Source organism: Ictidomys tridecemlineatus, chromosome 4 (assembly GCF_052094955.1).
Source record: "Ictidomys tridecemlineatus isolate mIctTri1 chromosome 4, mIctTri1.hap1, whole genome shotgun sequence".
Lineage (NCBI taxonomy): Eukaryota > Metazoa > Chordata > Mammalia > Rodentia > Sciuridae > Ictidomys > Ictidomys tridecemlineatus.
Window position 1 is genome coordinate 2,957,294 of NC_135480.1, and position 27,159 is coordinate 2,984,452.

Consider the following 27,159-nt stretch of genomic DNA (forward strand, 5'->3'; position numbering starts at 1 on the left):
CGGAAGGGAAGAGGAGAACAGGTGGGCACCCGCAGCTTTCCGAGCACGCCGGGCGGTCGAGGGCGGGTGCTCGAGAGGGGCGGGGCCTGTGGTCCCCCGGGACGGCCCGAGGCTCCCGCCCACTCCGGCCCCGCCCCACCCCCGGGCGGGGCGGGCAGCGGCCCCGGTGGCGGGGCTGGCAGCCTCGGCCACTGGCCGACAGTGTGCCCAGGCGCCCGCCTTCGCTGCAGCTACCGTGCAGCCCCCGGGGCCCTGCCTCGCTATGGCCGCTGCCTCCTCCCCGCCCAGGACTGAGAGGAAGCGCGGGGGCTGGGGCCGCCTGCTGGGCGCCCGGCGGGGCAGCGCGGGCCTGGCCAAGAAGTGCCCCTTCTCCCTGGAGCTGGCAGAGGGCGGCCCGACGGGCGGCACGCTCTATGCTCCCGTCGCGCCTTCCGGCGTCCTGGGGCCAGCGTCCCCCACGACCCCCGCTGCGCCCTCGGCGCCCCCGGTCGTCGCCGACCTCGGCCCGCGGCCGCCAGTGAGCCTCGACCCGCGGGTCTCCATCTACAGCGTGCGCCGCCCGCTGCTCGCGCGCACCCACGTCCAGGGCCGCGTCTACAACTTCCTCGAGCGCCCCACAGGCTGGAAGTGCTTCGTCTACCACTTCGCTGTGTGAGTACCGCGAGTCGCCCCGGACACCTGCGGAGGGGCTGGCAGGGCAGCGTAGTCTCTGGCTCCCTGCTCCGCTGGACCCCCGCCCCAGCCTTGACCCCGGGCAGCCGCGAGGGGAGGGAGGTGTTAACGGGGAAACAAGTTTGTTTCAGGTCCCATGAAGTTCAGGGACATTGCTGGTCAAGGGGGGACTTCTCAAGGCCCTGCCCTTGGGCGTGGGGAGGGGTGCCCCGACCAGAGGTTGGCTCGCTCCTCCCTGGAGGGCTGTCCAGTGGAAATACTCTGGGAAGAGAAGGAGCGCTCACCCTTGGGTGCAGCGAGAGAATTCCCCTGGGTTGGCAGGGAGAGGAGCCTCAGGAGCCCCCAGAAGAGGAGGTACGGATGCTCAGACCTTGGAGGCCCAGGTGGGTCTCAGTCTGGCCGGCAGGTGCACAGGCCTTCCCCTGGGGCTGCAGAGTACCCACGGGTCCTCATAAACCCAAGCTCATAAAACCTGGGAGGGTGCAGAGGGGCCGGTTTTCAGGCTTCCATCAAAGGAGGCTGTGCTCCGTGAGGAAGAGGGCTGGCAGCAGCACCTGGCCCTTGCTGCTCCAGGTGGTTCCCACTCCTGTGGGCGGGGCGCAGGCTTGGCACTTGAATTCTCAAGGACAGGGGCACAGGAAGTTACCTCCCAGAAGGGTCAGGCTGCTCTCCTTGCTGCCTCCCCTGCCGTCCTGTGGTGCTACTTCCTGGCTGCCCAGCCAGTGGCTTCTTGGTGTCTTGCCAACCTCTGGCCTGTGAGTCTGCTCAGATGTCCCCTCACTGATTGCTGTGGGGCTCCTTTAGGGCTGCCTGGGGTGGCCTTCTGGTGGCCTCCACGGGTGGAGTGTGCTTAGTTCTGCTGCCTGGGCTGGGCCTGGGAGGTGCCCAGGGACCTGTTCACCCCCACTGTGCTTGTCGCCAGGGCCCCAGGTTGTAGCAGGAGCTGGCTCAGGTAGCTCTCCTGCTTGTGAAGAGAAGTGGGACCTTCCACAGCAGGAAGGGCAGGTCTGGGGGAGGTGGAGGCTCTGCGGCAGCCGTAGCTACAGCATCTGGGGATTTGGGGAACATTTGTGTGCAGTGACCCTAAGGGACCCCACCTGAGTCCAGCCCTGCTGTGAAAATGTTCTAGAAATAGCAGGCTGGTGGGCATGCTGTGTGGATGGACTGCCTGCCTCCCAGCACTCCCCCACCAGACCCCAAACTACGTGTGATGCTGAGGGTGGGGGAGAGAGCGTGGACCCCAAGACCCCAAGCAGATGCTGGAGAAGACCTTCGCTGTTAGCTCTTGGTCCAGGAGCCCCACCTGCCAAGGCACGGTGCCTCCAGGCAGTCACCGGATGGCACGCCAGGGTGCAGGCCAGGAGTGAGCATCACCTGGGCTCCAGCTGCAGCGCGGGGCAGAGGAAAAGGGCTCGCCATGCCCCAGAGGAAGTCTCTGCTTACACTGCCTTTTCTTCCTGATTAGGATTGTTCAGCCTCGGAAGTTTGCTCAGCGAAGTCTGCCTTCGCCCAGTCTCCCGGAGGCCGGGCAGCGGCAGCTCCTGTGATGTGGAGAGTGGGGGAAAGGGATGCTCGTGTGAGGTAGTGGAGGGGCAGTGGTCAGCCTTTTCCAGCTGCAGGCCCCTGGTCCTGTGAGAGGTGTGGCTGGCTCTGAGGGGTTGTCATGAACATCCTCCACCATCTCGGGGAAGGGCTGCAGGTGGACCCCGGCTGGGCAGAGCATGTGGCTTGCCTGGGACCCGAGAAGGGGATCCCTCACCCCCAGAGTCTCCAAGAGGTAGGAGGGGCCCTCGGATTGTCCATTCTGCTTGGGGAAGGCCTGGCCAGGAGCTGGGATCCCGTGGGGGCTGGAGCCTGGTTGCAGCCTCAGGAACCGTGTAGTCCATGCCCGGCTGGCCCGGAGTTGCTGTATGAAGTCACAGATGGTTCAGGGACGAGAGCAGGCTCTGTCCTTGGTAAGGCGGACTGGGAAACATGAGGGATTTGGTTTCTGGGCCCAAGGAGGAGAGCCTACCCCGGAGGGCTGGGTCCTATGTGGGGAGGGGGGCAAGGTAGGGACTGGTGTCCTGCAGGCCTGGACATGCGTTACCTTGTGCAGCTGGGAAGCAGGCCCGGACATCCTGTCCCCTCCTTGGGGAACCCCTGCTCCGGCCCAAGGAGAGCAGCCCTTCCTGTGTCCGTTCTGGCCTTCCCTGGCTGGCCAGGGAGCAGGACGCATACCCGGGCACTGCCCTTTGCTTTATTGGCCTTCCTGTCCCCCTTCACCCCAGTTCTCTTTCATGGCCTTTACTTCCCACTGTGGGGTAACTCCCACCCTGCTGAGGGCACACGGGCCAGGTGGGCCCAAGCCACCTTTCCAGTGGGCCTTGGCAGGGTCTGGCTGCTGGCCACCTGGAATCCTGGTTGTGACTGAGGGATTTGGGGAAGAGGCACAGAGAGGAACCTTTCCCCTTCCCTGTACTCGAACCCAGACTGGGCTGGCTCGGCCCTCCTGTGCCCACTCTCCCACATCCCTGGCTCTCCCGGGTTCCCAAGAACCTTCTGGTGTCTTTTGGCAGCACCTCACGGCATGTGTTAATCATTGACGGAACTTGCAAGGGGCCTGGTGGTTTATTGGGCTGGTCTGCCTGCTGGGCCCAGAGCAGGAGCCATCTCACCCTGACTGTGGCCCAGAGAAGCCACCCTGCAGACCTGGGAATGGAGCTGGGCAGGTGGAGGGTGGCCAGCTGACCTGTGGGTTGGGCTCAGGGGGAAGGGGCTCTCTGGGTGGCCAAGTCTCTCTCCCTCTGTCCCCTTCAAACCCTGCCACCTGTTCCTCAGCCCCGGATTCCAGGTAAAACTGATTTCCTTTTGGGGTTTCTCCCTGTGTGCCTCCTCTGGGACCCTGGCAGTCCAGAGACCCCTCAGCAGACTCCTGCTGCAGGCCCAGCCCCATGTTTCTGGAGGTGCTGTGGCCCGAGCACTGAGCACCTCTGCCTGGCCTGACCACGGTTGGAGGCCCACAGGCATCTTTTATGCCAGGCCTGGGGAGGAATTGGGGGGCAGTCAGGTGGAGGAAGAACTTGAAGCCCCCTGCAGAAGGATCTCCCGGGCCTGCACAGAGGCCTGGGGTCAGGAGGAGGCCTGGGGTCCTGCATCCTCGCAGGGCTGCTGGGTGGAGCAGGGCTCCAGGCTGGAACAGGCTGTGTCAAGCGAAGTGGTGGTGGGACCCGCCGAGGCCAGGCAAGGTGCCTGTGCTCCCCACAGTGCGGGAGCAGCCACCCACAGACGATGCTTTCAGGCCTTAAGGGGCCTGGTGTCCTGCTGCTGGCACAAAGGCCAGGTCCTGAGCTGGCTCTTCTGGTGAAGCACCGTGGTGGGTGTGGTCAGGTCTCCTCAGCCCAGCAGTCCCTGAATGGCGCTGCTTGCAGGCCTGCAGGTCAGGGCGCCCGAGTCGCCTCCCTCGCCAGCTCCTGGGCCAGGGCTGCTGCTGGCCTGCCCTGCCCTTGCTGAGCAGCCAGGCTGCCGAGGGGGCTCTGGCCTCTGGCACCTGCCAGCCCGCTCCCGACTTGGCCCAGGCAGGGCCCCTGCCTCCCCTCCACCCAGCCCTCTCGGTGGAGAAGTGGACCCAGCGGCGCCCAGGGCCCTGCAGCCGGACATTCCCAGCCAGCTGTCAGCTTCTGCACATTTTCCCATGGTCTAATTCCCCGTCCGCCATCAAGAATGTTGGGCTGGAGGACTGGGCCACAGGTGCCAGAGGTGGGCAACGGCTGCCAAGGATGGTGGTCTCCAGGGAGGATGTTCCAGGCCCAGAAGGAGCCGTGGGTGTGTGGCCAGTGTGCGAGGATGCTCCGCGCTGTCCCTCGGCAGTGTGCCGAGGAAGCTTCTGGAAGCGTGTTGCACCGAGCCTCGGCTTCCGACAGGGTCTGAGGCCTAGGGTTTGGCTTGGGTGCTGGGGAAGCACTGTGGAGCAGGGGTGCTATGTAGGAGGCTGGCCTGGGCTGGTCCTGTAGAGGAGGGTCCCCACAGGTGCCTTGGAGCCCAAATGTGTGGGGTAGGTGGCCCATGGGTGACCCTGGCCCCCCGCTCCCGTGATGCTCTGTGCAGGGCCCCTGTGGGCATGGAGGCGAGACGTGGGTGTCCACACCTTCTCCTGGTGGACGCTCATTCCTCTCCAGTGGCCACTGAGCATGAGAAAGCCCAGAGCTGGGGCAGGACTGCCGGGCGGATGACAGCAGCAGGAGATTGTGGCTGCTCTGCTGTCGGCGGAGTGACCACGGGACCTGGGCCTGACTCTCCATGTGCTTCTGAGCACGTGAGAGGCCTTGGCCTCTGTGGTTGTTTGTCTCCTGCTGCCCTGCCCAACCTGGCCCCTTTTCTGGGCTCTGTGGGTGCTGACCAGGGTAGGGGACCTCTGGGTTCTATCCAGGGGACTTGGGGAAGGATGGAGGGGCATAGCAATGCTGAAGTCAGGAAGAGGGTCCACTGCGTGCCTAGGTAGGCCCTTGGCCGTGTGCAGCTGGGAACCCTGGGCTCAGAGAGGGCAGGCTAGCTGTCCAAGGCCACACAGCTATGTGTGTCCAAGGCTGCCTGGACAGGGCCTTGGACTCAGCAGCCAGGGCCTCATGCCTCCTCCAAGCCCCTCTTCCACCTTGGGTTGGTGGGGGTCACAACATCTACCCTGTGGCTGTGTGAGGAAAGGGGGCTGCCCTGTGCTGGAAGGAGAGGAGAGAAAGCCCCCGGGCAAGGGGAAGCTGGGCTGAGTGGGTGGTGGACCGAGACCAGTACTGTCCTCAGCCACGGCTGGGGAACCCACCTCAGTGCCTGTCCTGGGGGTGGGGAGGCCACTCCCAGGCACCTTTGACCTGGCTGCTTCCTGTGCCCGGAAGCCCTGCTGCCCAGGGCCACCTCCTGCAAGAAGCCTTCTCGGCTGCCCCAGCAGGTCATGCTGTCTTCGTTATCGGTGGCCCTGGCCCTGGCCCTGGCGCCCCGCCCCTCGTCTGCCGGGCTGTCCTGTGGGGTGTTAGCAGAGGCCATCTTAGCGTGTCTGGGATCTGAGGGACTGTGTGGGTGGACAGCGCTCCATGCAGGGTCTCCAGGCATCCAGCCCAGGAACCCAGGTCCTTCCTCACCTTCTCCCAGCTCTGGCTGCCCCTCCACACCCACAGGCTGCCACTGTCACTGCAGCCCCCGGGAGCTGGGCCTCCTGACACCCCCTGTGCGGATCTTACCCAGTGGCATTCCTGATCTCGGGGAAGCAGCAAGCAAGGGCTGCTGGACCCTGCAGGGAGAGTCCTCAGGTCCTACCCGGGGGCCTTCACGTCCTGGCTGGGGTGGGGCAGGTGCGGGATTAGACCTCGGAGTCTGCCCACGGCCTGAGCTTTGTTGGGTTCAGGGTGTGGGGCTGAGCAGACCCATCTGGAGTGGGCCCCTCTACATGGTCCCAGATAAAGGCCGGGTCTGCTTGTCTGTCCACCTGGCCACCTGCTGGAGGAGGAACCAGTCTACACACACACAGACACACACACACACACACACAACACACACATGTGCTCTTTTTAATAGACACACAGTAATAATGGGTGTTGATGGGGTTCAGTGTGGCATTTCCATGCCGGGGGCAATGTGTACTGATCAGGCTGGGGTCACTCGCGTGCCCACCACCAGTTCTGTGTGCGGGAGCGTGAAGACCCTCTGTGCCAGCTGTCAGGAAGTGCTCCGTTGCTGCCAGCCAGTTCCTCCGCTGTGCCGTGGCACGTTAGAAGTCAGTCCTCCTGCCCAGCTGCACCCGGAGCCCGTGTGCCTCCTCTCCAGCCACCCTCCCCCACCCTTCCGGGGCTCTGTGGCCACTGCCTCACTCGCTGCTTTGGGACCGTGCTTTAGCTTCCGCAGAAGTGAGCACGGAGCACTTGCCCCTGTGCCTGGCGCGTGTCACTGTCCTCAGGTTCTCTGGTTCCATGAGATGGCAGGACGCTCTCTCTGTGACTGACTGCTCTTCCCTTGTGCCCACACATCCATTTTCTTGCCCGTCCATCTGGCTGGGTGCCTCTGTTGGCTCCTCACCTGGGCTGTGGCGGAGGGTGCTGCAGGGGCGTGGGGGAGGGGCAGGTGTCCCGTGGACACGCCGATTTGTTCCTTTGGTTGCACGCCCAGGAGCAGGACAGCCGGGTCCCGTGCAGTCTTGCCTCGGTGTCCGAGGGTGCTCTGGGCTGCTCCCAGGACGCTCCTTGTCGGCCTCCCTCCAGCAGTGTGCAGCCCCTTTGTCCACATCCTGCCCTGCGTTTACTCTTTTCTGCCCTTTTGATAATGGCCGGTCTAACCCAGGAGGGAGGAAGCTCCCGGGGTTCTGACCTGCATCTCCCTTGTTAGCCTTGGTGAGCGGTGTTCCTGTGCTCGCTGCCCTGCACATCCTGATTTGAGAAGTGCTGGTCACTTTTTAACCTGTGTTATTTTTGCCGTTGAGTCTTTGAGTTCCCTGACGGACGGACGGACAGACGGATGGGCGGACGGTGCGTGAACCTTTTCTCCCATTCTCTGAGTTGTTTCTTGACTCTCTTGACCCCTTGGCGGTACAGATGCTTTTCAGTTTGATGAGATTCCATTTGTCATTTTTTACTTTTGCTGCTAAAACGATCTTGGCCCAGATGCATGTCTGGAAGCCTTTCCCCTGGGTGTCTTTCTAGAAGTTTCCTAGTTGGGGCCTTACCCTGAAGTCTTTGGTCCCTTTGAAGTGATGCTTGTACGTGGTGACAGATGGGGCCTGCTTTCCTCAGCACGTGGATGTCCCTTTCTGCCACTAACTGAAGAGTCCTGCAGTGTGTGTTCTTGCTGCCTTGGTCAGCAATCAGGTGGCTCTAAGCAGTGGATTTGTTTCTGGGTTCTCCGTTCTGTTCCCTTGGTCCATGTCTGTCTGCCCGGCAGTACCTCGCTCTCTTGGTGACGCAGCTTTGTTACGTGTTGTGAAGCTGAGCGTCATTATGTCTCGGCCTTTTCTTACTCAGGATGGCTTTGCCATTCAGAGTCCCTTGTGGTCCCACCAAGGGTTCAGAGTGATCACTTCCACGGGAACTGTCATTGATAGGAATCATACTGCGTCTTTGGACTTGGGGAGTTCGTACTTTTTAACAATATTATTATGGTCCATGAACATGGGATGCCTTTCCATTTTTCATAACCTCTTCAATTTCTTTTCAGTTTGTAACTTTCAATATAAAATTATTCACCTCTTTGGAGATTTCCATCACATTTGATTTTATTTTTGCTATTGCAAACGGACTGCTTTCTTGATTTCTTTCTCAGCAGTTTTCTGATTGGCATATAAAAAGACCACTCGTTTGCCTAGGTTGATTTCACACCCTGCAACTTCGTTGAATTTGACTATCAGTTCCAGCAAGGTCTTTGTTTGTTTGTGGAGCCTTTTTAATTTTTCCTCTGCGTGAAACCACACCCTTCCAGTGCAGCATTGAACTAGGGAGGTGAAAGTGAACATCCTCATCTTGTTCCTGATCTTTGAGGGAATGATAATGACTTCAGCTTCCACCTTCAGTACGATGTTGGCTGTGGGTCTGTCATATACGGTCTTTACGTGTTGAGGCACGTTCTTCTATCCCTGATTTTTGGAGGTTTTTTATTTTTATTCATGAGTGGTTGAAATCATCGGATGCTTTTCCTGCATCTGTTGAGGTGACCACACGGGTTTTGTCTCTCGTTCTGTTCATTGACGTGTTACAGCTGTTGATGTGCATGTGTTGAGGCATCCTGGCATGACTGGAACGAGTCCACTTGACCATGCTGGGTGATCTCTTTGCTGGGCTTTTGGACCAGTTTGTGGGTAATTGGTCGAGAACGTGTGCATCTGGGCTCATCAGGGATTCTGGCCTGTGGCTCCTTTTCTGTGGTCTTTGCCTCGTCAGCAGGAGGGGGACCTGGCCTGGTAGGATGGGCTTGGGAGCATTTCTCTTTGTGGGACTTTTATTACTGACTCGGTCTTGTGCTTGGTTTTCTGTGTCTGCGTGGTTAGTGTTTGGTAGGTTCTGTCTGCGGAGAAATGCATGCTCTGCTCCCAGGTTTACCCCCTTGTTGATGTTTAATTGTCCCTCGAAGTCCCCAGTGACCTGCGTGTTCTGTGCTCAGTTGTCATGGTCCACCAGGCGTTTATTTGGATCCCCTCTCTCTCTCTCTCTCTCTCTCTCTCTCTCTCTCTCTCTCTCTCTCTCTCGGTTAGTTTGACTAAAGTATTTTCTGCTCTGAGCTTAGTAATCCCTTTCCTCTACTATTTCAGATCGAGTCTGTTCTTGGTGTCTGATTTTCTAGTTCCTTGAGTGGCCACGTCAGGTGGTCAGTTTGAGACCTCTTGCGTGTGGGCATGCGTGGCTGTGAGCTTCGCGTGGTGCTGCTGTGCTCTGTCCCCTGGGTCCTGCTTTCCTTGTCATCCAAGACAATTTAAAGTTTCCATTTTGATTTCTTGACTGACTGTCGGTCGTTCAGGAGAATGTGTTTGATTGCCATGTGTCTGTTTCTGAAGTTCCTCTGGGTGGATTTCTAGTTTTATTCCTTGTGGTCAGAGAAGATGCTTTTGCTAAGATTTCTGGGGTTTTTTGAAATTTGCTGGGACTGGTTTTGTGGTCTAACACGCGTCTCCCCAGGAGTGAGCTCGTGGTGCTGAGCCTTCTGCTACTGTTGGCTGAAGCACTCTGTGATGTTGGTGGGCCCCTCTGGTCGACGGCATCGTTCAACTCCAACTTTCTTTTCCTTCTAGAGGATCTGTCTGTTGACAAAAGTCAGGTGCCGAGGTCCCCCATGACTACCTTACTGGACCCGTCTGACTCTCTCAGTCGGAAATTTGAACCAATATTCATGAAAGGCTACTGAGGGCAGCAGAGCCGTGTCTCTGCCGTTCGGCTGGTTTTCTGGCCGTTTCTACACCCGTGGTGCCCTAATCCCCTGGTGGCCTCCTCTGTGGCTGGGCAGGTCTCTGTGTTCACAGGTCGATCCTCTTCCCTTTCTCTTTGGCGGACCTACCCCCCGCTGGGTCTGTTCTTTCTGCTCTGGTGCTTTTGCTCCTGGCCTAGTGTTCCCCGGGCGCTTCTCGCGGGCCGTCGGGGGCTGATGATCCCGTAGCTCCTCGTGGTGAGCCTCTGTTCCTCCTCGTGGTGAGCCTCTGTTCCTCCGTCATGAAGGAGCACTCTGCTGGGTGTGGCGCTCTTGGTTGGCAGGTTTTCCCTTCAGGACTTGGAAGATCTGGTCCACGGTCTCCTGGCCAGTGAAGTGGTGAGCCCACCGTCACGGAGGGGAGCCCCCTGTGCGGGACGGACACCGCTGGCGGCCTGTTGCTGTTTCAGGACCCCTTGTCTTGCCGTTCCATCTGACTGCGGTGCCTTGGGGACGATCTGGGATCCTCTTGGACCTCCTGGGGCCCACTGAGCTTCAGGGGCCTGGACGTCCATCTTTCTCAGGATTCGTGAAGTTTCCAGGAATCGCTTTGTTGAATATTTCATTGACTCTCTCTGCGCTTCCTCTCCTCTCGCCCCCGGAGATGCGCACAGTGCGACTGCTGACCCCCCCCCCCCCCCCCCCCCCGTGTCCTGACAAGGAATCAGGTCAAGGCTTTCTTCCTTCTCTCAGTTTATTTCTCTTCTTTGTCTGACGTCTGGTTAGTCCAAAGACTTCCGGCTTCAGAGGCTCCGAGCTGGGTTCCGACTTCCTTTGTAGAGATGCAGATTCCACTTGGTTCCTCCTCATGGTCTCGCTCTCACTCACAGGTTGAGTCCCTCGCCACCCGCTGCACCAAGGTGTCTGTTCTCTGCACCTCAGTAAGTTCCCTTACGGTCACGATTTTGGCTTGTCGGGCCACCGTGGGTTTCCTGTCCTTTGCGATCTGTTGCTAGAGGGTCCTGTCACCTTGTGTCCCCACACTGATAGTCACTGATGTCCGTGCACTTGCTGTGGCCTCTAGCAGCTTTCTGGGTGTCTATTGTAGTAAAAGGCCGTCTCCTGGCCACGTGTCCTCGGGCGCTGCTTGGTAAGAAGGCGCTGGCCTGGTCCAGGTGGGTGCTGTTAGTCAACTCTGGTGTTTTGGGGCCTCTGGCTGGGCAGCTCCATGAGGCCAGTGTCTCACTGGCCTGGTGTGTCCAGCTGTGGGTACCAGCTGCCTGTCCGTGTCTGAAGGTTGCTGGGGGGCAGGAGCACGCTGGAGCACACTTGTGGCCCAGGTGGCTGAGGTGCCTTTTACCTAGTGGAAGGGTGCGCTGTCCCTCAGTGTCTGCCCGTGGGCCTAAACACCTAGACACCTGGCAGTGCCCGAGAGTGGCACATGGGACTTTATGGGGCCTCTGGGGGACCCGGGTGGGCTGCCCGGGTGCTCCCCAGGCCGCGTGTGGGTCTGTAGGAACTTCTTCCTCTCTGATTGGAGGGGATGGTGCTGGTGAGGACTCGGGAGCACACCTCTGCTCCCCTCTGGGTTCTGGACTCTCAGTCCTGTTCCTTCTTTCTCTGCTCCGTTCACACATGGGGACACTGGTCACCTTGCTCATGGGGAACCAAGGCCTGACCCTTTGTTGGCCACACCAGAGAGCGCCCCCTCCAGTCTGCACAGAAGCCCTTGGAGCTTCGTCTCGAGCACGGCGAGGCTTGAGACATTGGCACCCTGGCTCCAGCCTGGGCCTGGCCCCCGTCTGCACCCCTGGAGGCCACCCCTTCCCACCTGCACTTTCATCTTGGCAATGGGCAGAATCCCACAGCTCTGCTGCACAGGGCTTGGACCGCCCCTGCAAGTCTCCCGAGGGTGGACGGCTCTCTCTCCTCCCTCTCTAGAGCTGTGCTCCTGGGCAGCCACAAGTCCACCCAGAGCCACTCTCCTCCCCCATGACTTGCTCCATACAGGGATCTGGAGAGAGTCACAAAGCAGGAACCCAAGGCACCAGCTGGACAGGGACCCCCACCTGCCCCCACTTCCTTGTGGCCCCAGAGCACCCCTCCTTATGGATACCACCCAGCTGCTGTGGGACCCCCACTCCACCAGGGCCAGGGGCCGCCTCGTGCTCCTTGACTGACTGCGGTCTCTGCAGCTCCAGAGCTCCCTGAGAGGACGGGCACCCCTTCCCAGCAGTTCTGTCTGGAGGTGCACTGCTGGGGGGAGTTTCCAGGGGGCCAGGGGAACCCCAGGCTGTATGTGAGCATCTTCAGGAAGCTGGTGCTGGGAGCGTTTGATTGGCAGGTGGCGGGCGGGGGTTCCATGCCGTGGTTCCTCCAGCTGTTCTCAAGTCACATCCGGGCTCCTGGCAGTGATGGCTCAGAATATGCTAGAACACAAAACCCTGGTAATTAGAACAGTGTGGCACTGCGGGGCCCCGTGTGGCTGGTGGTGCTGGCGTGGAGTCAGGCATAGCCCATGGAATGCATTTTTAAAATCTGTGTATAGATCCAGTCGCATAGGAAGCTTTCGTTGCATGAGCGATGGCCACGTGAGAAAGGTCAGATGGGGCCCACTGGTCACACTGAGGTAAATTCCAGGTGGGAGTACCAGAAGGAGACCCAGGAATCTCCTCTCCGGAGGACAGGCAGCTTTCCTGTGGCGAGAGGCCAGATGCACACAGCGAAGGTGAACTTGCCTGGGGGAGGGGGTGTGGGGGTCACCTCCTGCAGAGCAGCAGGCAGACAGCCCGGGAGATGCCACAGGGGTCAGGGGTCAGCTCTCCAGTGTAGAAAGAGTCTCTGAAAACAAAGAGAACCAGCAACCCCCGAGGGGATGAGCCAGAGCCACCAACACAGAATGCACAGCAGGGACCACCCTCCCTCAAGAGGGCAGGAGAAACCCCAGGAAGGCTTCCCCGGTCCTGCCAGATTGCAGAAATCCAGCTGCTGGTGCGCATGCAAGACGGTGAAAGATGGTGAACTCTGCAAGAGGGGATGCGGCGACACCTGGCAGAATCCTGTAGGCATTTGCCTCTGACTCGGCCAACCCCACTCACTCCCTAGAACCCACCTTCAAGGTGCTGCCTGTGTGTGAGTGGGAGAACCTCGGTGCCCATGGTGGGAAGGTGCTCGGATTAGCCCTGAGTGCCACACTCTGAAGCCGTCAGAACACGCGGGATGGAAAAAGAAGCACAGTGGATTACAGTATAATAAGGGAGAGGATGCAAATCTGTCCACACACAAACAAGAGCCATGGAAGGAAACCCAGAGCGCGATAAGTTATCTCCAAGAGCAGGAGGGGCTGCGCACCATGGCGCACACCTGTAATCTCAGCGACTCGGGAGGCCAAGGCAGGAGGATCAGAAGGTCAAAGCCAAGCTCAGCAATTAGTGAGGCCCTAAGAAACTTAGGGAGACCCTGACTCAAAATAAAGAGGTGGGGATGGCTCAGTGGTTAAGCACTCCTTGACCCAGAGATGGAGTAGAGCTTGTTGTAAAAGCGGCTTCGTGGGAATCGAGGGTCACGGCCGTGAGTGATAGCAGGTGTCCTGAGAGCTGAGGTGGTTGCTGGGAGGTAGAGATGGGTGTCAGCGAGAGGAGGCTGAGCAACCCTGCAGCCCTGCACTGGGGTGAGAAGGTCAGTGGGCATTTGTGGGGCAGGGATGACCCCAGGGCCTTGCATTCCCGAGGCAAGTGCTCTACCCCTCAGCTACACCCACAGCCTGTCGTCATGTGGTTTAAAGTACGTCTGGGGAGAAACCTGGAAAAGAGGATCATCCAGTTTCTCTGAGCTGCCCGGCCCTAGCAGTGTGCCCTTGAAGTGCCCTTCTGTCCTGAGAGGGTCCAGGGCCCACAGGGCAGTGGCTGAGCCCGGGGCTGCAGCACTTGTACAGGCTGAGCTGGGAGCATCCGGTCACTGCCAAGGGTGGGGGGATCAATGCGTGCTGGAGCTATGGCCCAGGGACCTGGACCTGAAGCCACGCACCTAAGTGTGACTTCATTGGAAATACTGGGGCCAAAGGAGCATGTTCAGTGGCACGTGGGGGTGATATCTGCAGAGGTCCAGTTGTGAGACCCTCCACAGGAGAGAAGATGTGAGTTTTCCACTAAGAAGATGGCCAAGACATAAAGAGGGGACAGACGCAAGGAGGGCAGAGACAGAGTCTAGAACGGTGGACACCGGCCCTAACCTTCCAGTTACACCTCGACATCCACGGATTCAACGTGGTACCCAGCAACCACGATGCTGCATCCGCCAGCTGTGACTTTGTATGCACCAATTGCTACACGACCTTTCTTCAGTTCTGATGAACAAATCACAAAACAAAACAACAACAAACAACATCATCATTTTAAGTCACTCTACTAATTAGCTGTTTAATAATCATTTATAGTTAATCCAGTGACCTTTTTGCACTGAGTGTCCCCAGTCGCAGTACGTGCTGTCTGCCCACCTCTGCATGAGCAGGGCTTTGCCCAGCCAGGAGGGCCTGGGGCTGCTGAGGTCCTTCTGAGAATGGTCTCTCCCTCCCTGGATCAGGGGCTCTCGAGGGCCTTGGAGAGGACAGAGTGGGCTTGTGCCCAGCACTCGACTCACTGCTGGCCCTGTAACCTAGAGAGGGGAGCCAGGCTGCCCTGGGGGACGGTGGTGGGGCACCACAGCCTCTGATATGTGTACCCGTGGTGCCTGGGGTGCAGTGCACAGGGGCTGTGCTGCCCAAAGCTGGCCTCGGGATAGAGGACACATGTGACGTTGTCCCTGACTTCAAGCTGAGTGGTGGCAGACAGGGTTCCAGGAGGAGCCTGATGGGGAGCAAGCTAGGTGCTAAGGGGAAGGCATGCCCACAGCACCCTGGGGACTCAGAGTGGGCCTGGGGAGGCAGCAGGAGGGGGCAGGTGGACAGACCAGGAGGATGCTGGTGGGGGACGAAGTTGAGATTGGGGCGGACGAGGGGAGGGGTCGGCAGGTAGGTCCTCTCTGAGGCCCGCTGGAGATATGGTCACACTCTTGTCCTGGAAAGGGCACCCGCCTCAAACTGGGCCTGTTCAGGTGTCCAGAATGGCCCTTGGTAGATACCTGGACCCAGGTACCTACCTTACACACACCCTGAAACCGTGGACAGGGCTCCGATGGCACGCGGTGCTGGTTCCTGCCCCAGCAGTCCCCCTTGGGCTCCCTTTGGGGCTGGGCTCCTCCCCGCCTGGGAGCCCAGAGCCCTTCATCTGGAGAGTAGGAGAGACCCCCGCCCTCCCCCTTGCTCCTGGCAGAAGTCTCTCACTGCAGGGCCTGGAGGGAGCTCCAGCAAGAGGTGGAGGGCCGCCAGGGGAGATTGCTGACCAAGTGGCAGTGTAAACCAAGACCCCCCGGAGGCCACCTGGGTCCCTCCTGCCTCTGGGCTCTCCACCGTGTGGCAGAGGGTGTGGTTCTGATCTTGGCCCAGCGGTGACTGATGGGAAGCCTCCAGAACGGGAGGCTGAAAGCCCACTCTCCTTCCCACGGGTGTGGCCGGGGGGCTGGACCTGTGGTTGGGCAGAGGACCCACTCTCCTTCCCACGGGTGTGGCCGGGGGGCTGGACCTGTGGTTGGGCAGAGGACCGGTTCAGCAAGGAGCAGTGAGGTCGTCTTCCTGTTGTGGAGCCCGAAGGCCAGAAGAGGCCGGTGGCTTGTGTCAAGCCACACAGCAGGTTTTGCAAACAAACCCCATTTGGTACCTGGCATGAATGGTCTCTGTCCTTCCTTTGAGCCTGGAGCCCCACCCTGCTGTGGTCCTCCAGGCTCAGTTCCTGTCCTCTGGGGAGGGCCGTGGCCACTGAGCTCCCAGGCAGACCGTCCCCTGGGGCATGTCTGAGTCCCATCTTCAAGGGGCCCATGCACATCAGAGGTCTGAGAGAGGCAAGAGGTCCCAAATCCCCAGTGGACCCCAGCACCAGCATGTCCTTGGAGTGACCTTGTCCCCCTGGGAAGGGTGGCCACAGGGTGGACAGATACAGTGTCCGCCTCCCTGGGTATCTGGGGTGCTGTGGTAAGGGGCTGCCTGTTAGAGGGCACTCTACCCCCCAGGGGCACTGCTGCGGGTGCTGGGCTTGCAGGTGGTGTTCAGGAACCTGGGGCCAGTGTCCATCTTGCCTCTGCTGAGTCAAGGCATGAACTGTAGGCCAGCCAGCTGAGGGTGGTGGCCCAAGATGGGTGTGGCACTGTCCGAGTCAGCTCGCCGGGTGTGTACGCAGCCTGTGTGGCCACCTCGTCTGTCTGGGGCTGTCCTTGCACAGGTGGGCAGGGCTTGAACTGGACTGTGTCTCAGGTTGCCGACGGCCGTGTGGGATCAGGCTCCACACAGCCCCGTACTGGGCCCTGACCCCAAGGACCGCCGTCCCTCTGCCAGACACCTGCCATGTCTCTAGTCTCAGGGCCATTTTAAGTGGACCCGTGGGCTGCCCAACTCCTAGCCAATGTCCAGGCTGTTTTCCTGAAACAGTCTCTGGAGCATGGCGGAGCGGCTGCACTGAGCTGGCCAGATGCCCTGGGGGGCCGGGGACGCAGGTCCCTCTCATGACTGTCCCATGGCTCCTGTGGCATGGAATGTGAGAGCCACAGCGGAGGCCACATCTCATGGACACTCGCACCTCTGGGCAGTGGGGCCAGATTGCAGCTGGTCGTGCTTGTGTGACCCCTGCCCCCAAGGCCAGGCCTCTTGGCCTCAGGAACATGGGAACGTGGCAGGGATCGTGTACCCCTGTGTGACTGTAGAGCTCAGCAGGTCCCTGGACAATGGTGACATGTGGGGGGAGAGGGAGGGGTGGATGGGTGACCAGGTGGTGGACAGGAGGACGGGTGGGTGGGTGGGTGGTAGGTGGAGACGATGAGCAGGACGGGGAGGAGGGCTGGAGGGAGAGGGGGGTAGACAGAGATGACTAGGCGGGTGATGGAGAGAAATGTGTGGATGGAGGGATGGGCAGTGGGTGGACGGAATCGGTGGACAGATGGGTGGAGGGGTTTGTTGGAGGGTGCAGAGGAAGAGGGAGGGAATGATGGAAGGAGAGGGGTGGTTTTTAGCTCACTACAGCATGTGCTGGGCACATGGGCCAGACACCTGCTGTCCCGAGGGAGAGTCTGAGGGTCTAGGTGGGTGGCCTTGGCCAGCCTTGCCTGCGTGGACAGGTGAATTATGCTCCGCTGGCCGTGCTGTCGGGCGTGTGTTCCTGTGTAGGCTGGGAGGCAGGAGGGCTGACTCCACACTGGACAGAGGTCTGATTGAGTTGAGTCTTTTGGGGACACGTAAGTGGCTCAAAGCCATTCCCGAGGCTGAGGAGAGGGGTCTGGATTCTGGGTCTGGGTGGATCGCGGTGGTGTCCCTGAGAAGCAGATGGGCTGACTCCGGTGTGGGGTGGAGGCCAGACCTGGGGTCAGGTCTTCAGGAGCCTGCCCTGGCCCTGAGCCTGGCCCTGGCGGGTCTCCTGTGAGACCCCTGGTTTGTGGACTCAGTGTTTTCCTGTTGTGCGGGAGCTGTGGGCAGCACCGGCTCCCTGGCTCTGATCTGGGCAGCTGTGACCGCAGCCGAATGACATCCGCTAAGACCTTCTGCCCAGGACTAGGCGGCAGCCTCGGGGGTGGGGCGCTGCTCCCAGGTGATCTCACCTGGGAACCAGCCGTGTGGGAGGCCGGGCCTGAGGGTGAGGGCCCTGGGGGTGAGGGGCCAGCAGAGAAGAACAGCAAACTCAGACTTGGGGGTGGGGAGGGACTGGCGGGTTAGAGGAGCAGGTCGGCCCACAGAGGCGGGGACAGAGCCGTGTCCCCGAGGTGGGGCCTGGCACCTGAGATTTTTCCCAGTGGGCCGAGAGGCCGTGAAGGGTCCTGGCGGGCGAGGGCCACAGCCTGGTTTGAGCCTCGTGAGCTGCGGGCCAGTGACCACCGGAGGACGAGGGCAGGAGGGCTGATGAAGGGGCCCCTGGAGGCCTTTGCCAGGACAGGAGAACGGGGGACTCCGGGGGCCCTGGTGTGTGTTGGCTGAAGAGTGGGGCATGTCCCATAGCTCTGGCTCGTCTCTCCTTCAGTGTGACCTTGGGTGGCCTGTGGCCCTTCCTGTGCCCTGCTGTCCTTAATCCCCACCTCGTTTGGCCGGGAGGTCCAGAGGAGACTGGAGCACAAAAGGCCTTCAGAAGTTCCTGCCAGCCTGCGAGGGAGGTGGTTTCTACTAAGGATGAACTTGTTCCTTCCGTCCCTGGATCGGGGACGGTCAAGGTCCCTGCCGCAGCTCTGTGGAGGCGCCCCCCTCCCGGGCAAGCTGGAATGTTCTGGCTGTCCTTGGCACAGGGGCATGGGCGGGGCTGGGGGCTTGGTGGCTGGGCTGGCCTCAGTTCCCAGGGCAGGCCTCACCCCCCCCCCCAATTCTTATCAAGTCCTCTCTGGCCCGCTGCCCGCCACCTCAAAGTCATGCCGCCCTGGCGGGCAAACTCGGGCCCGTCTCACCTTCTCAGGGGTCAGGGTGGGGTGGCTGTCTGTGTGCTGTGTGAGCCGGGCGCTGCTGGGCCGGTGCACTGCTAGCCCGGGCTCAGACCCCGAGACCCCAGGTACCCAGAGTGTTTCTGGAGGTTCAGCCCGAGGCTGGCTGCCTGGCCCCATGCCGTGCCCAAAGACCGCAGGGGTCCCCATAGGAGTCGCAGACATTCCCCACATGGGCCATCTGCCCTGGAACTGCTGGGCAGGGCGGAGGGAACGGCTTCCCCGGGAGCAAGCAGCCCCCAGGGGATCTCGATCCAGCAGTCTGTGGTGGGACTCGGGTTTGGTGGGATTCGCTGAGACTCGCTCAGGATGACGGGGTCCGACCCACAGGGTGGCACCGTGGAAACCAGACGTCGCCAGCAGAGATAGATGGGACAGGCCGGGGCGGGGTCAGGACATGTGTGGGACTCTTGGGGACAGGTGGAACAGACAGGGTCTGACTGGCTGTGGAAGGTGGCTGTCCCTTGGCAGAGGGTGGGCTGTGACTGCAGGCGGGTGCTCTCCCAGGGCCAAGAGACTTGGGCTTCAGCGTGAAGAGGTGAGGAACAGGAGTCCAGGGGCTCCCTGTGGCCACCCCTGGGCGTGCGGCTTAGGGCTTCAAGTTTTAAACTTTGCTGAGAAAATTTTCTGATTTTAGAAATGCTGTGTTGTTTTTGGTAACCACAGGTCATTTTAGTGGAAACAGGCGTCGGGAAGTGTGGGGAGTTCTGGCCCCTGCAGTGTTCTCGGGGGTCTTTAAAGACCTCTAGGAAGGGGAGGTGGGGTTTGAGGCTGGAGGGAAGAGGTCCCGTGGCTCCTGGCCCTGGGCGCCATCTCCATATTGGGCCTGAGTCCTGTCCTGGGGGGGCCTGGGGGGGCAGAAGTGTCTGAGGATGGGACCACGGTATGGTGGACCCCAGCTTTTCCCTAGGGGCCAGGGCTGCCCCGTCCATGTTGAGACCCCAGGAGCCCAGAGTGGCTGCCAGCCCCACTGGTCCTGGTGTGGTCTGGGTGACCTCCGGCTCTTGAGCCCTGTGGTTCAATGGGCAGGGCCGTCCTGGCAGATGGGGGGAGGCGTCCCCTGAGGCCCTCTGGAGGCCAGGCACTGCCCAGGGGTTGAGCCAGAGGTGAAGGACTGTGGGGAGGGGCAGGTGGACTTTCCATGTACTCCCTACAGAGACCTCACCCTGCGGGAGGAGAGCGGGTCCAGATCCCAGCCCAGGGTTCCAGCTGCTGCTGTGGCTCCAGTCCAGGCAGAAAGCCTGGGGCCTGCTCTCCCGTCGGGGGAGGCCTGGGCCCTCTTGCAGCCAGTGGGCTGCCCTTCATCCAGCCACAGGGCCAGGCCAGCTGAGGGTCTGGGTGGTAGGAAGCCACAGCTGCCCCAGGGTGGAGACACCTCTGAGCTCCTGGCCCCTGTGGCTGGTCCAGATGGGCTTGAAGCCCCAAGCAGGACAGACACTTGCCCAGGGTCACACGGCCAGTGTTGGCCCCATTAGGTGGCTACCCAGCACTGCTGGAGCTGCTCTGCGTAGCTCCCACCCTGTGTCCCTGCTCACGGGGCCCATCTCACACTGGATGCATTGGATGATTGCCTGCCGGGGGTGGGGCTGCTGCCCAGGGTGCCTGTCGGGGACCAGAGCAGGCTCTGTCCACAGGCCCAGGGAGGGCTGGATGTGTGGAGCCCAGCTGGGGATGACTTCAAGGGCTGGACCTGAGCTGGGCTCTCTGGCAAGTCACACTCTCTGGGAATGGGCCTGGCTCGCTTGGGTCAGGGAAGAAGGGGTGCAGTGCCTGCCTTCCCCACCCCGAGTTCCTGCAGAGGAGACCTCGGTGGACCTGCTGTTCTGTGCAGGTCTGCTGGGCAGCCTGGGGCCAGCGTGCACCACATGGTCCTGGGAACAGGAAGCTCATCTCTGGACTGGCAGCCAGGGGTAGGAACTGGGCTTCACCAGGTGGTTCTGGGTTTGGATGGTTCCTGGGAGTAACCACCGGGCTTGTAACCTGACCAGTCCCCCGCCCCCGAGCTCCGGGGCTGACTCAGTTGGGTCCTCCCTAGGTGTGGGTGAAAGGGGGCTGGGCCTGAGGGCAGCTGGCAGGGATCTGCCTGCCCAGAGTTGGCCCCAGGTGACTCCGGAATGTACTTGAGTCCCCTTGAGGCCTCTGCCCAGGACATGTGGCCCACAAAGCGGAGCAGCAGCCTTTGTTGGGGGAAAACCCGGCAGGCAATGTCTTGGCTGCCGCACCTTATAGCTGAGGAAACAGGCCTGGGGCAGACAGGGCCTCCAAAGCAGTGGGCGGTGCTGGGCCAGCTCCTGTGTGGATGGGTGTCTGTGGGGGGCAGGGGCTCCCTCCCCAGGCCAGCCTGAGGGAGCAGGGTACTGGGGTCCTCGTGGGGCAAGGACTGGCCAGTGTCACAGTTGCAACCTGCTTCCCGCTCCTTCTAGCTCATTTGGATGGTTCCAGGGTGGCGTGGTGGACCTCTGCCTGGCGCCGGAGGTCCAGCTCACCCAGAGACACACGGCCTCCAGCTGGCCAGAGCCCTCTGGGGAGCTGGCTGCTATCAGACTCCTGCCATGGCGGGCTGTCGGAATGCTGGCCAGGGTTGTCCAGGGGCTCCTGCCAGGTGGGTGGAGGGAACGGGCTGGCTGGTCTGGTGGCTCCTCAGCCCCTCTAGGCCCCGTCCCTGAGACTGGAAGCACAGCTCATGCAGATTAGATCCAGAGCAGGTCTCCTTCCCGCTGTGCGTGACATTGGGGTCTGACCACTGTTGTGGGGCCCCTGTGCACAGTGCTGATCTCTCTCACCAGCAGCAGTAGCACCCCTCCCACTGGTGACCATGAAGTGTCCCCAGATGTTATCCAGTGTCCCCTGGGGATGAGTCACCATCAGGAAGGTTTAAAGGATGAACGCAGAGCAGGCCAGGGGAATATGGGGCAGGGGGACACTGTGGGTTGGCACGGGCTGTCCCTATGAACAGCAAAGCTGGGTGCAGCGGGAGCTGCCGTGGATAGGGGGTGATGATTGATTAAAGGACTGGGCACAGGTGCCCATATACCAGTCGGCCTGTCCCCCTATCCGTGTGTCTCCCTGGGACTTGTGCTGTGCCATGGACTCTGCGTGGCTCCCCGTGGTCAGTACTGGGGTCAGTATCAATGCTTCAAAGATCGAAGTGCTTTTCAAAGAGCAGAGATGGGGAGAGGGGGAGATGGGGGCTGTCTGGTGCTTTTGCTGCTTGATGACCGCCCACATGGCCTGTTGGCCCCAAAGTCTAGCTCGAGGTTCAGGGGCACCCTGCTCAGACGCTGGGGCTGGTTCTCTTTGTGCTCATGGTGGTTGGCTGATTGTGGTGCAGGTTGTAGGGTCACACTTGGCCCCTGAGCAGCCTGCGCCTGGCCTGGACATGGCACTGCCTCGCCTCTGCTTGTCCACACGTTCCCTGAGCGGCCCCGTGCCTGGCCCTGGTCCTGGCCCTGCCCTGGGCCAGCTCCTTTGGCTGCTGGTGCTCAGGGTTTCGAGTTTGTGATTTAGGGTCCAGCTCCATCGAGTCTTGCCCCTCAGGCCTGCCTGCCACCCACTGTGGGCCAGCCTGTGCCCCTGGGAGGTCCTCTGTAGAGGACCATGTTAGTCCAGCCCTCTGTGGGCTGGCCTCTGCTGAGGCCTGTCTACTCCAGCCTGGATACTGTGGCCCACCTGCCCCTCCCCCAGCCTGCTGAGCTCGGTTCTCTGTCTCCAGGTCCACAGGGCCAGGTGCCTGCCCTCTCCTGTGGGTCAGAGGGGAGGGCCTGCTCTCTGCTTCCCGGCCTGGTTGTCCACCTCTCACTCCCAGCCTGCAGTGCACCTAGCACTGGCTCTGGTCATGGCCCAGGGCCATCCTGGACAGTTTGAGGACACCAGAGTTTCTGGCACCCAGGGGCTTACAAGGAGAAGTGGACATGATGAGGTCACAGGAGATGACCTGGAGGTGAGGGGCCCCACCTTGGCTGAGAGCTGGGCAGGGCTGGTCAATAGGTTTCGGGTCAGGGGTTTCCCCATGTAGGGAGCAATGTGCCTCTGCAGGGCCGGCAGCCAGCAGTGACCTGTCTGGGCTTAGCCCCCAATGCCCAGGGCTTCTGAGGGTAGGCTGAGCCTGTGGCACACTGGTGTCGGGCAGGAGGCCAGTGTCCAGGAGGAGGTCAGTGTCCAGGAGGAGGCCAGGCTGGCTCCATGTCCTTTCTCCCCCTCCCACACTCCTCGCCTCACTGGGGCCCTGGGGTAGGAGGCTGCCCCCCTCACTGAGTAGCTGGTGATGTGGACGGTGTCTGGCTCTGTGGCCTGCCCAGGCTTTTGCAGGGGCTGGGTGTGGCCAGGAAGGTCAGCTGAGAAGCCACAGGAAGGCAGATATGGCCTTCGGAAGTAGCCTTGTGTTTGTGCCAAGAACCGTGGTCTAGGGAACCACCTAGGGTGAGGGACGCCTGACCCCTCCCACCGGTGCGGAGGCCAGTGCCCACACAGCTGGAACGCTCCCTTCAGTAGTGGGGGGTGGGGGACCCCTTGGCCCCTCGGCAGACTCCAGCACAGTGTGGCGGGGGGAGAGGCTGGGCAGGGATGGGCAGGGCTGGGTGGCATGGACCCCTGTCTAGGGGCTGATTGGCCTCCCCACCAGGAGCCTGGGAAGGGGAGGCTGCTGGGCTGGCGGCAGGGGCCCGACACCCTGTCCCTTATGGGTGCAGGCCCCGCGCTCTGTGTTCTTCCCTGCTGTCTGTGTCCAGTGGCCGGTGCTTGCCGCGGGGTCTTTTTGATCACAGCTCGTCTTCTGGAGGCAGGGATCCCCCTCTGGGGTTCTGATCTGAATTTCCCTGACCATCAGTGGTGCTGGGCCTTTGGGCAACCTGTTGGCCCTCGGTGGGTCTCTTGAGGAGTCTGTTCTGGTCTGTTCCTCTTTGGGGGCTGGACGGCCTCTCTTCCCTTGTGAGGGCTCCTCACGCGCTCTGGAGGTGAGGTCCGTGCCTGTCAGTCTGCATGGTCTCGTCACGGCGAGTGTCCCTCACTGGGCAGAGGTCTTTAGTTTGGTACAGTTCCATGTGTCAAGTTTTGCTCTTGCCTCCTCTGCTTTGGGGTCTGGCTCGCAACATCCTTATCCATTCCCGTGTCCCAAAGCTGTCCCCTGTTTTGTCCCATTAGTTTGGGGTCTTCCTTTTGTCTTTGCTCCATTTTGAGTTGTTTTTGAGGCTGGATAGAGACGGGTCTAGCTTCGTTCTTCGGCCTGTGGATATCCAGTTTTCCCAGCAGCATCCATTGAAGACCTTCTTCCTCTGATGAATGTTCTTAGAATCCTTATTAAAAACCGTGGGCTCAGAGCGTGCATTTACTTCTAGCCCCCCCCCCATTGGTCTATATCTGTTTTTTATTTTAATGCTGACGTCTTGCTGTTTTATTTCTACATCCTTGTAGTATATTTTGAAGTGGGCTATCATAATGCCTTCTGCTTAGCTCTTTTATCTCAAATTTGCTTTTGCTGATTTTTTTTTTGTAATTCCATACAAATTTTATGAGTTTTAAAAAAATTTTGTAAACAATGTCATTGATATTTTAACAGGGCTTGCATTGAATCTGAATATTGCTTTGGGTAATATATTAATTAATTTAATAATATTGATTTCCCCTATCCTTGAACACGGGATGTCTTTCCATTTGTGTGTGTGTGGGTGTGTGTGTGTGTGTGTGTGTGTGTGTGTGTGTCCGTGTGTGTGTCCATCCATCCATCCGTCTGTCTGTGTGTCCTGCTTTCATACTTTTCTCTGTAGAGATCTTTCACCTCTGTGGTTAAAACCACTCCTGTTTTATTTTTTGTAGCTATTGTAAATGGGATTGATTTCCATCTTAGACAATTTGCTGTTGGTGGGGATGGCGACACTACTCATCTTTGTGTGTTGGTTCTGTTTCTGCCACTTTGCTGGATTGATTTGTTCGAATAACTTTCTGGTGGAGCATTTGAGGATCTTTCTACATAAGATCGTATCATCTGCCAAAGTGACAATCTGACTCTGTCCAATTTCGACTCCCTTTCTTCTTTCTCTGGCCTGATGCACGATGTTGAAGAAAGTGCTGAAAGTGGGCATTCTTGTCTTGTTCTGAATCTTAAAGAGAAATCCTTCAGCTTTTCTCCGTTCAATAGGATGTTGTCTATTGGCTCAGCAGGTATGGCCGTGGTTATGATGCATTCCGTATAATCCTAATTTGTTCAGGGTTTTTATTGTAAAGTGATGTTGAGTTTTGCCAGGTGCCTTTTCTGTATCTGGGGTAATCAGGTGGTTTTGTCCTTCGTCTTGTTGCATGATGTACCACATTTATTGCTGTGTGTCGCCGTCCCTAGCCCTGGGAGGACCCCACTTGGTCATGGTAAGTGATCTTTTGGCCAGTGTCTGGTTTAGGATCTTGCATCTGCATTCATCAAGAAGAGCTGGCCTGCCATCCTCTCTCTCTTTTTTCACTGTCTTTTTCTGGGTTTGACCTAAGAGTAATGCTGGCCTCATAGAATGAGTTTGAGAGAATTCTCTCCTCTTCAATTTTTGGGAATAATTTAAGAATTCTTGTTAGTTCTTTGAGCATTTGGTAGGAGTTAGATATAAAGCTATCTGGTCCCGGGCTCTCTTTGATGACCTTTTATTAGTGATTCAGCCTCGTTCTGAGCTTCTGTATTTCCCCGTATTGATCTTGGTGGGGTCTGTGTGTCCGGGAATTTGCGCTGCCTCCAGGTTAAGTCTGTTGGCGTGTAGTTTCATGGAATCATCATTTTGAGCCTCATTTCTGGTGCTGTGAGCATCACTAGTGCATGGCTCTTCATGGCTGAGAAGGGCTCTGTGTGTTCATCGACCCCAGTGTATTGATTCATCCACCTGTTAGTGGACCTTCAGGATGTTTCCAGTTTGGGCTCTTTCAGATGAAGCTGCCAGGAATATGTCCTAGGAACGCTGTCATTTCTTGGGTAAGACCCAGGAGTAGAATGGCAGGGTCACGTGGCAGGAGGCTGTCCCTGGTTTCCCACAGTGACTGCACCGTGCTGTCGCGCACCAGCTGCCCCCGCTGGCCCCTTCACCACCACGAGGTGTGGCCAGTCTTCTCACTTGTGGCCAGGCTGCTGGGTGGGTCAGATGCCTCATGTTTTATCTGGTGACTCGTCTGTCACGCATCCTGCTTATCTGCTGTGCCTTCACCCTCTTTGGTGGATTGTCTGCTGGGCTGTTGTTGGAGGAAGTACGCGCTGCTCGCTTTCTTGTTGGTGAATCAGGAGCTCTTTATCACATTCTTCACGCTCTCCACGTGGTTCTGTCTGGGTCCTTTGTCAGCTGCGAGCTCTGCAGATTCCCCGTCTGAGTCACTCTTTCATCTCTTAATTGTGTCTCCAAAGAGCAAAAGTTTTAACCCTGATGAACCCAGTTTATCAATTTGTTCTTTCGTGGGAGGCGATTTTGGGGTATGTCTAGGAAATCTTTGCCCAAACTGAGGGCGTCAAGACTCCCTGCGTTTCCCTCTAGGAGCTTTGTAGTGTTGACTTTGTGCTGAGACCTTTGGCCACCGTAAGGTGTGGCTGGGACGGGGTCCCACCTTTTGCCACAGAGTCCCTCCAATTCCAGCACCGTTGGTTTCAAGGCGCTCTCCTTCCCTTGGGGACTCTTGAGGGGAGCCACATGCTGGAAAACCGGCCCCCATTATTTCATCTGAATCTTCCACTGGCCAAGGAGGGAGACGGTGCTGTGGTCATCTCTCAGCCGGGGCCCAGGGCTGCTCTGCCAGTGGGGGTGGGCCGGGCTGCGTGTCAGACACTTCTCCCCACCCCCCTGCCCTCCCTCTCCCCCTCGCCCTCGCCCACCCAGCTGCCCTCAGCACTGATCCTGCAGCCTCTGATATGAGCCCTGAGCTCCCACCTGTCTGCTGAAGTGTCAGCAGACCCACTGGGACCCACCGAGCCCATCTCACCCCCACACAGCCACATCCCCGGGACGTCCGATGGCCCCTGCTCTGGATTCTGAGCTTGGCAGCTCCACGGCCTGCTGTGTGCATGCCCGAGTGGGCGTGTGTGTGTGCCTGGCTCACAGGACAGATCTGGAAGGGACTGTGGGGTCCCCAGGCCATGCATCTCGGTGTGAGGTGCCTGCATTGGAGAAGGCAGGCCATGGCCCCAGCTGCATCGAAGGCCAACTGCGTTGAAGGCCAGCTGGGGTCCTGTCCTGTCCGACTGAGCCGGGCAGAGCCGCTGCAGGAGGGAGGCTGTGCTGAGCTTTCTGGGTCACCGGCACCTGGAGGGTGTGGGTGGGGGGCTCCAGGAGGGGCTGCCAGTCTGCAGCGAGTCCTCGGTCAGGCCCCGCCCTGCCAGGCCCCTTCCTTGTCTGGGTGTGTGGGAGAGCCACTGCCCTATGGCCCTGCGGAGCGAAGGCGGTGCTGCTGTGGACGTGACCTGGTGCGGGTCTGTGCTGGGCAGGGGGTGGCGAGGGTTGGGGGCTGACTCACTGTTCCCAGCCAAGTCTCAACTCCGGGGATCCCTCTTGATACCTGGGGCCTTGGACACCTCAGCACAGCGACGGGCATGAGCAGAGCCTCCTGGTGGTGGGGTGGGTGTGGGCTCTGGGTGGGGGGCACTTTGCAGGCAGAGTAGGGCACAGGTCCCACCCCTCTGGGGCTCCCCACCCAGTGGCAGCTGCTGCCAGCAGGACTGAGGGGCTGGGCCCTGCAGCCCCCAGAAGGCTCTGCTGCCCTGAGGAGGGTCTGTGGGCTGGCTGTGGGTGCGTCGGCCTGTCCTGCTGAAATCTGTCGTTGCTCCTGTATTTGTAATAGTGAATTGGGAAGAAAATGGTGGCTAGGGACCTTGGGCGCCCAGGGCTGGGTGGCAGGGACTCGGGGAGTGGAGACCTCTGGGGTTCCTGCCCTGGGTCCACAGTAGGAGTGTCGGGGTGGGGGTCTTGGGAAGGGGACCTGTGAGCCCAGCTCGAGGCCTGTGGCAGCAAAGCTGTGTCCTTGGAGATATGGGTGGGTAGGTTGGGGCGTGGCTCTAGGTGTAGGGGGAGGTTCCAGGTCCTTCCTGGGAGAGCCGGGAGGGGAAGGCAGGGGTGTGTGGGGCTTCCTGTCACTCCACAGGAGTGT

General features: G+C 59.8%; 1 protein-coding gene across 11 annotated transcripts in view; it reads left to right on the forward strand.

Annotated features, from left to right (window-relative positions):
- The window catches only part of Kcnq1 (potassium voltage-gated channel subfamily Q member 1), a 293,896-nt gene continuing 266,737 nt past the window's right edge, over nucleotides 1–27,159 (forward strand). For 3 of the 11 annotated variants that reach the window (XR_013437356.1, XM_078045362.1, XM_078045367.1), the window contains exon 1: nucleotides 2–651. Coding sequence is in view for 9 of the 11 variants with exons in the window: in XM_078045362.1 (XP_077901488.1) it covers nucleotides 263–651 (389 nt within the window). In the remaining 2 variants the exon portion in view is untranslated. Of the gene's footprint in view, nucleotides 652–947; nucleotides 1,056–1,394; nucleotides 1,428–2,378; nucleotides 2,450–27,159 lie in introns of those variants that run through there. The other 8 variants (XM_078045364.1, XM_078045363.1, XM_078045366.1 and 5 more) reach the window with 7 other exon arrangements.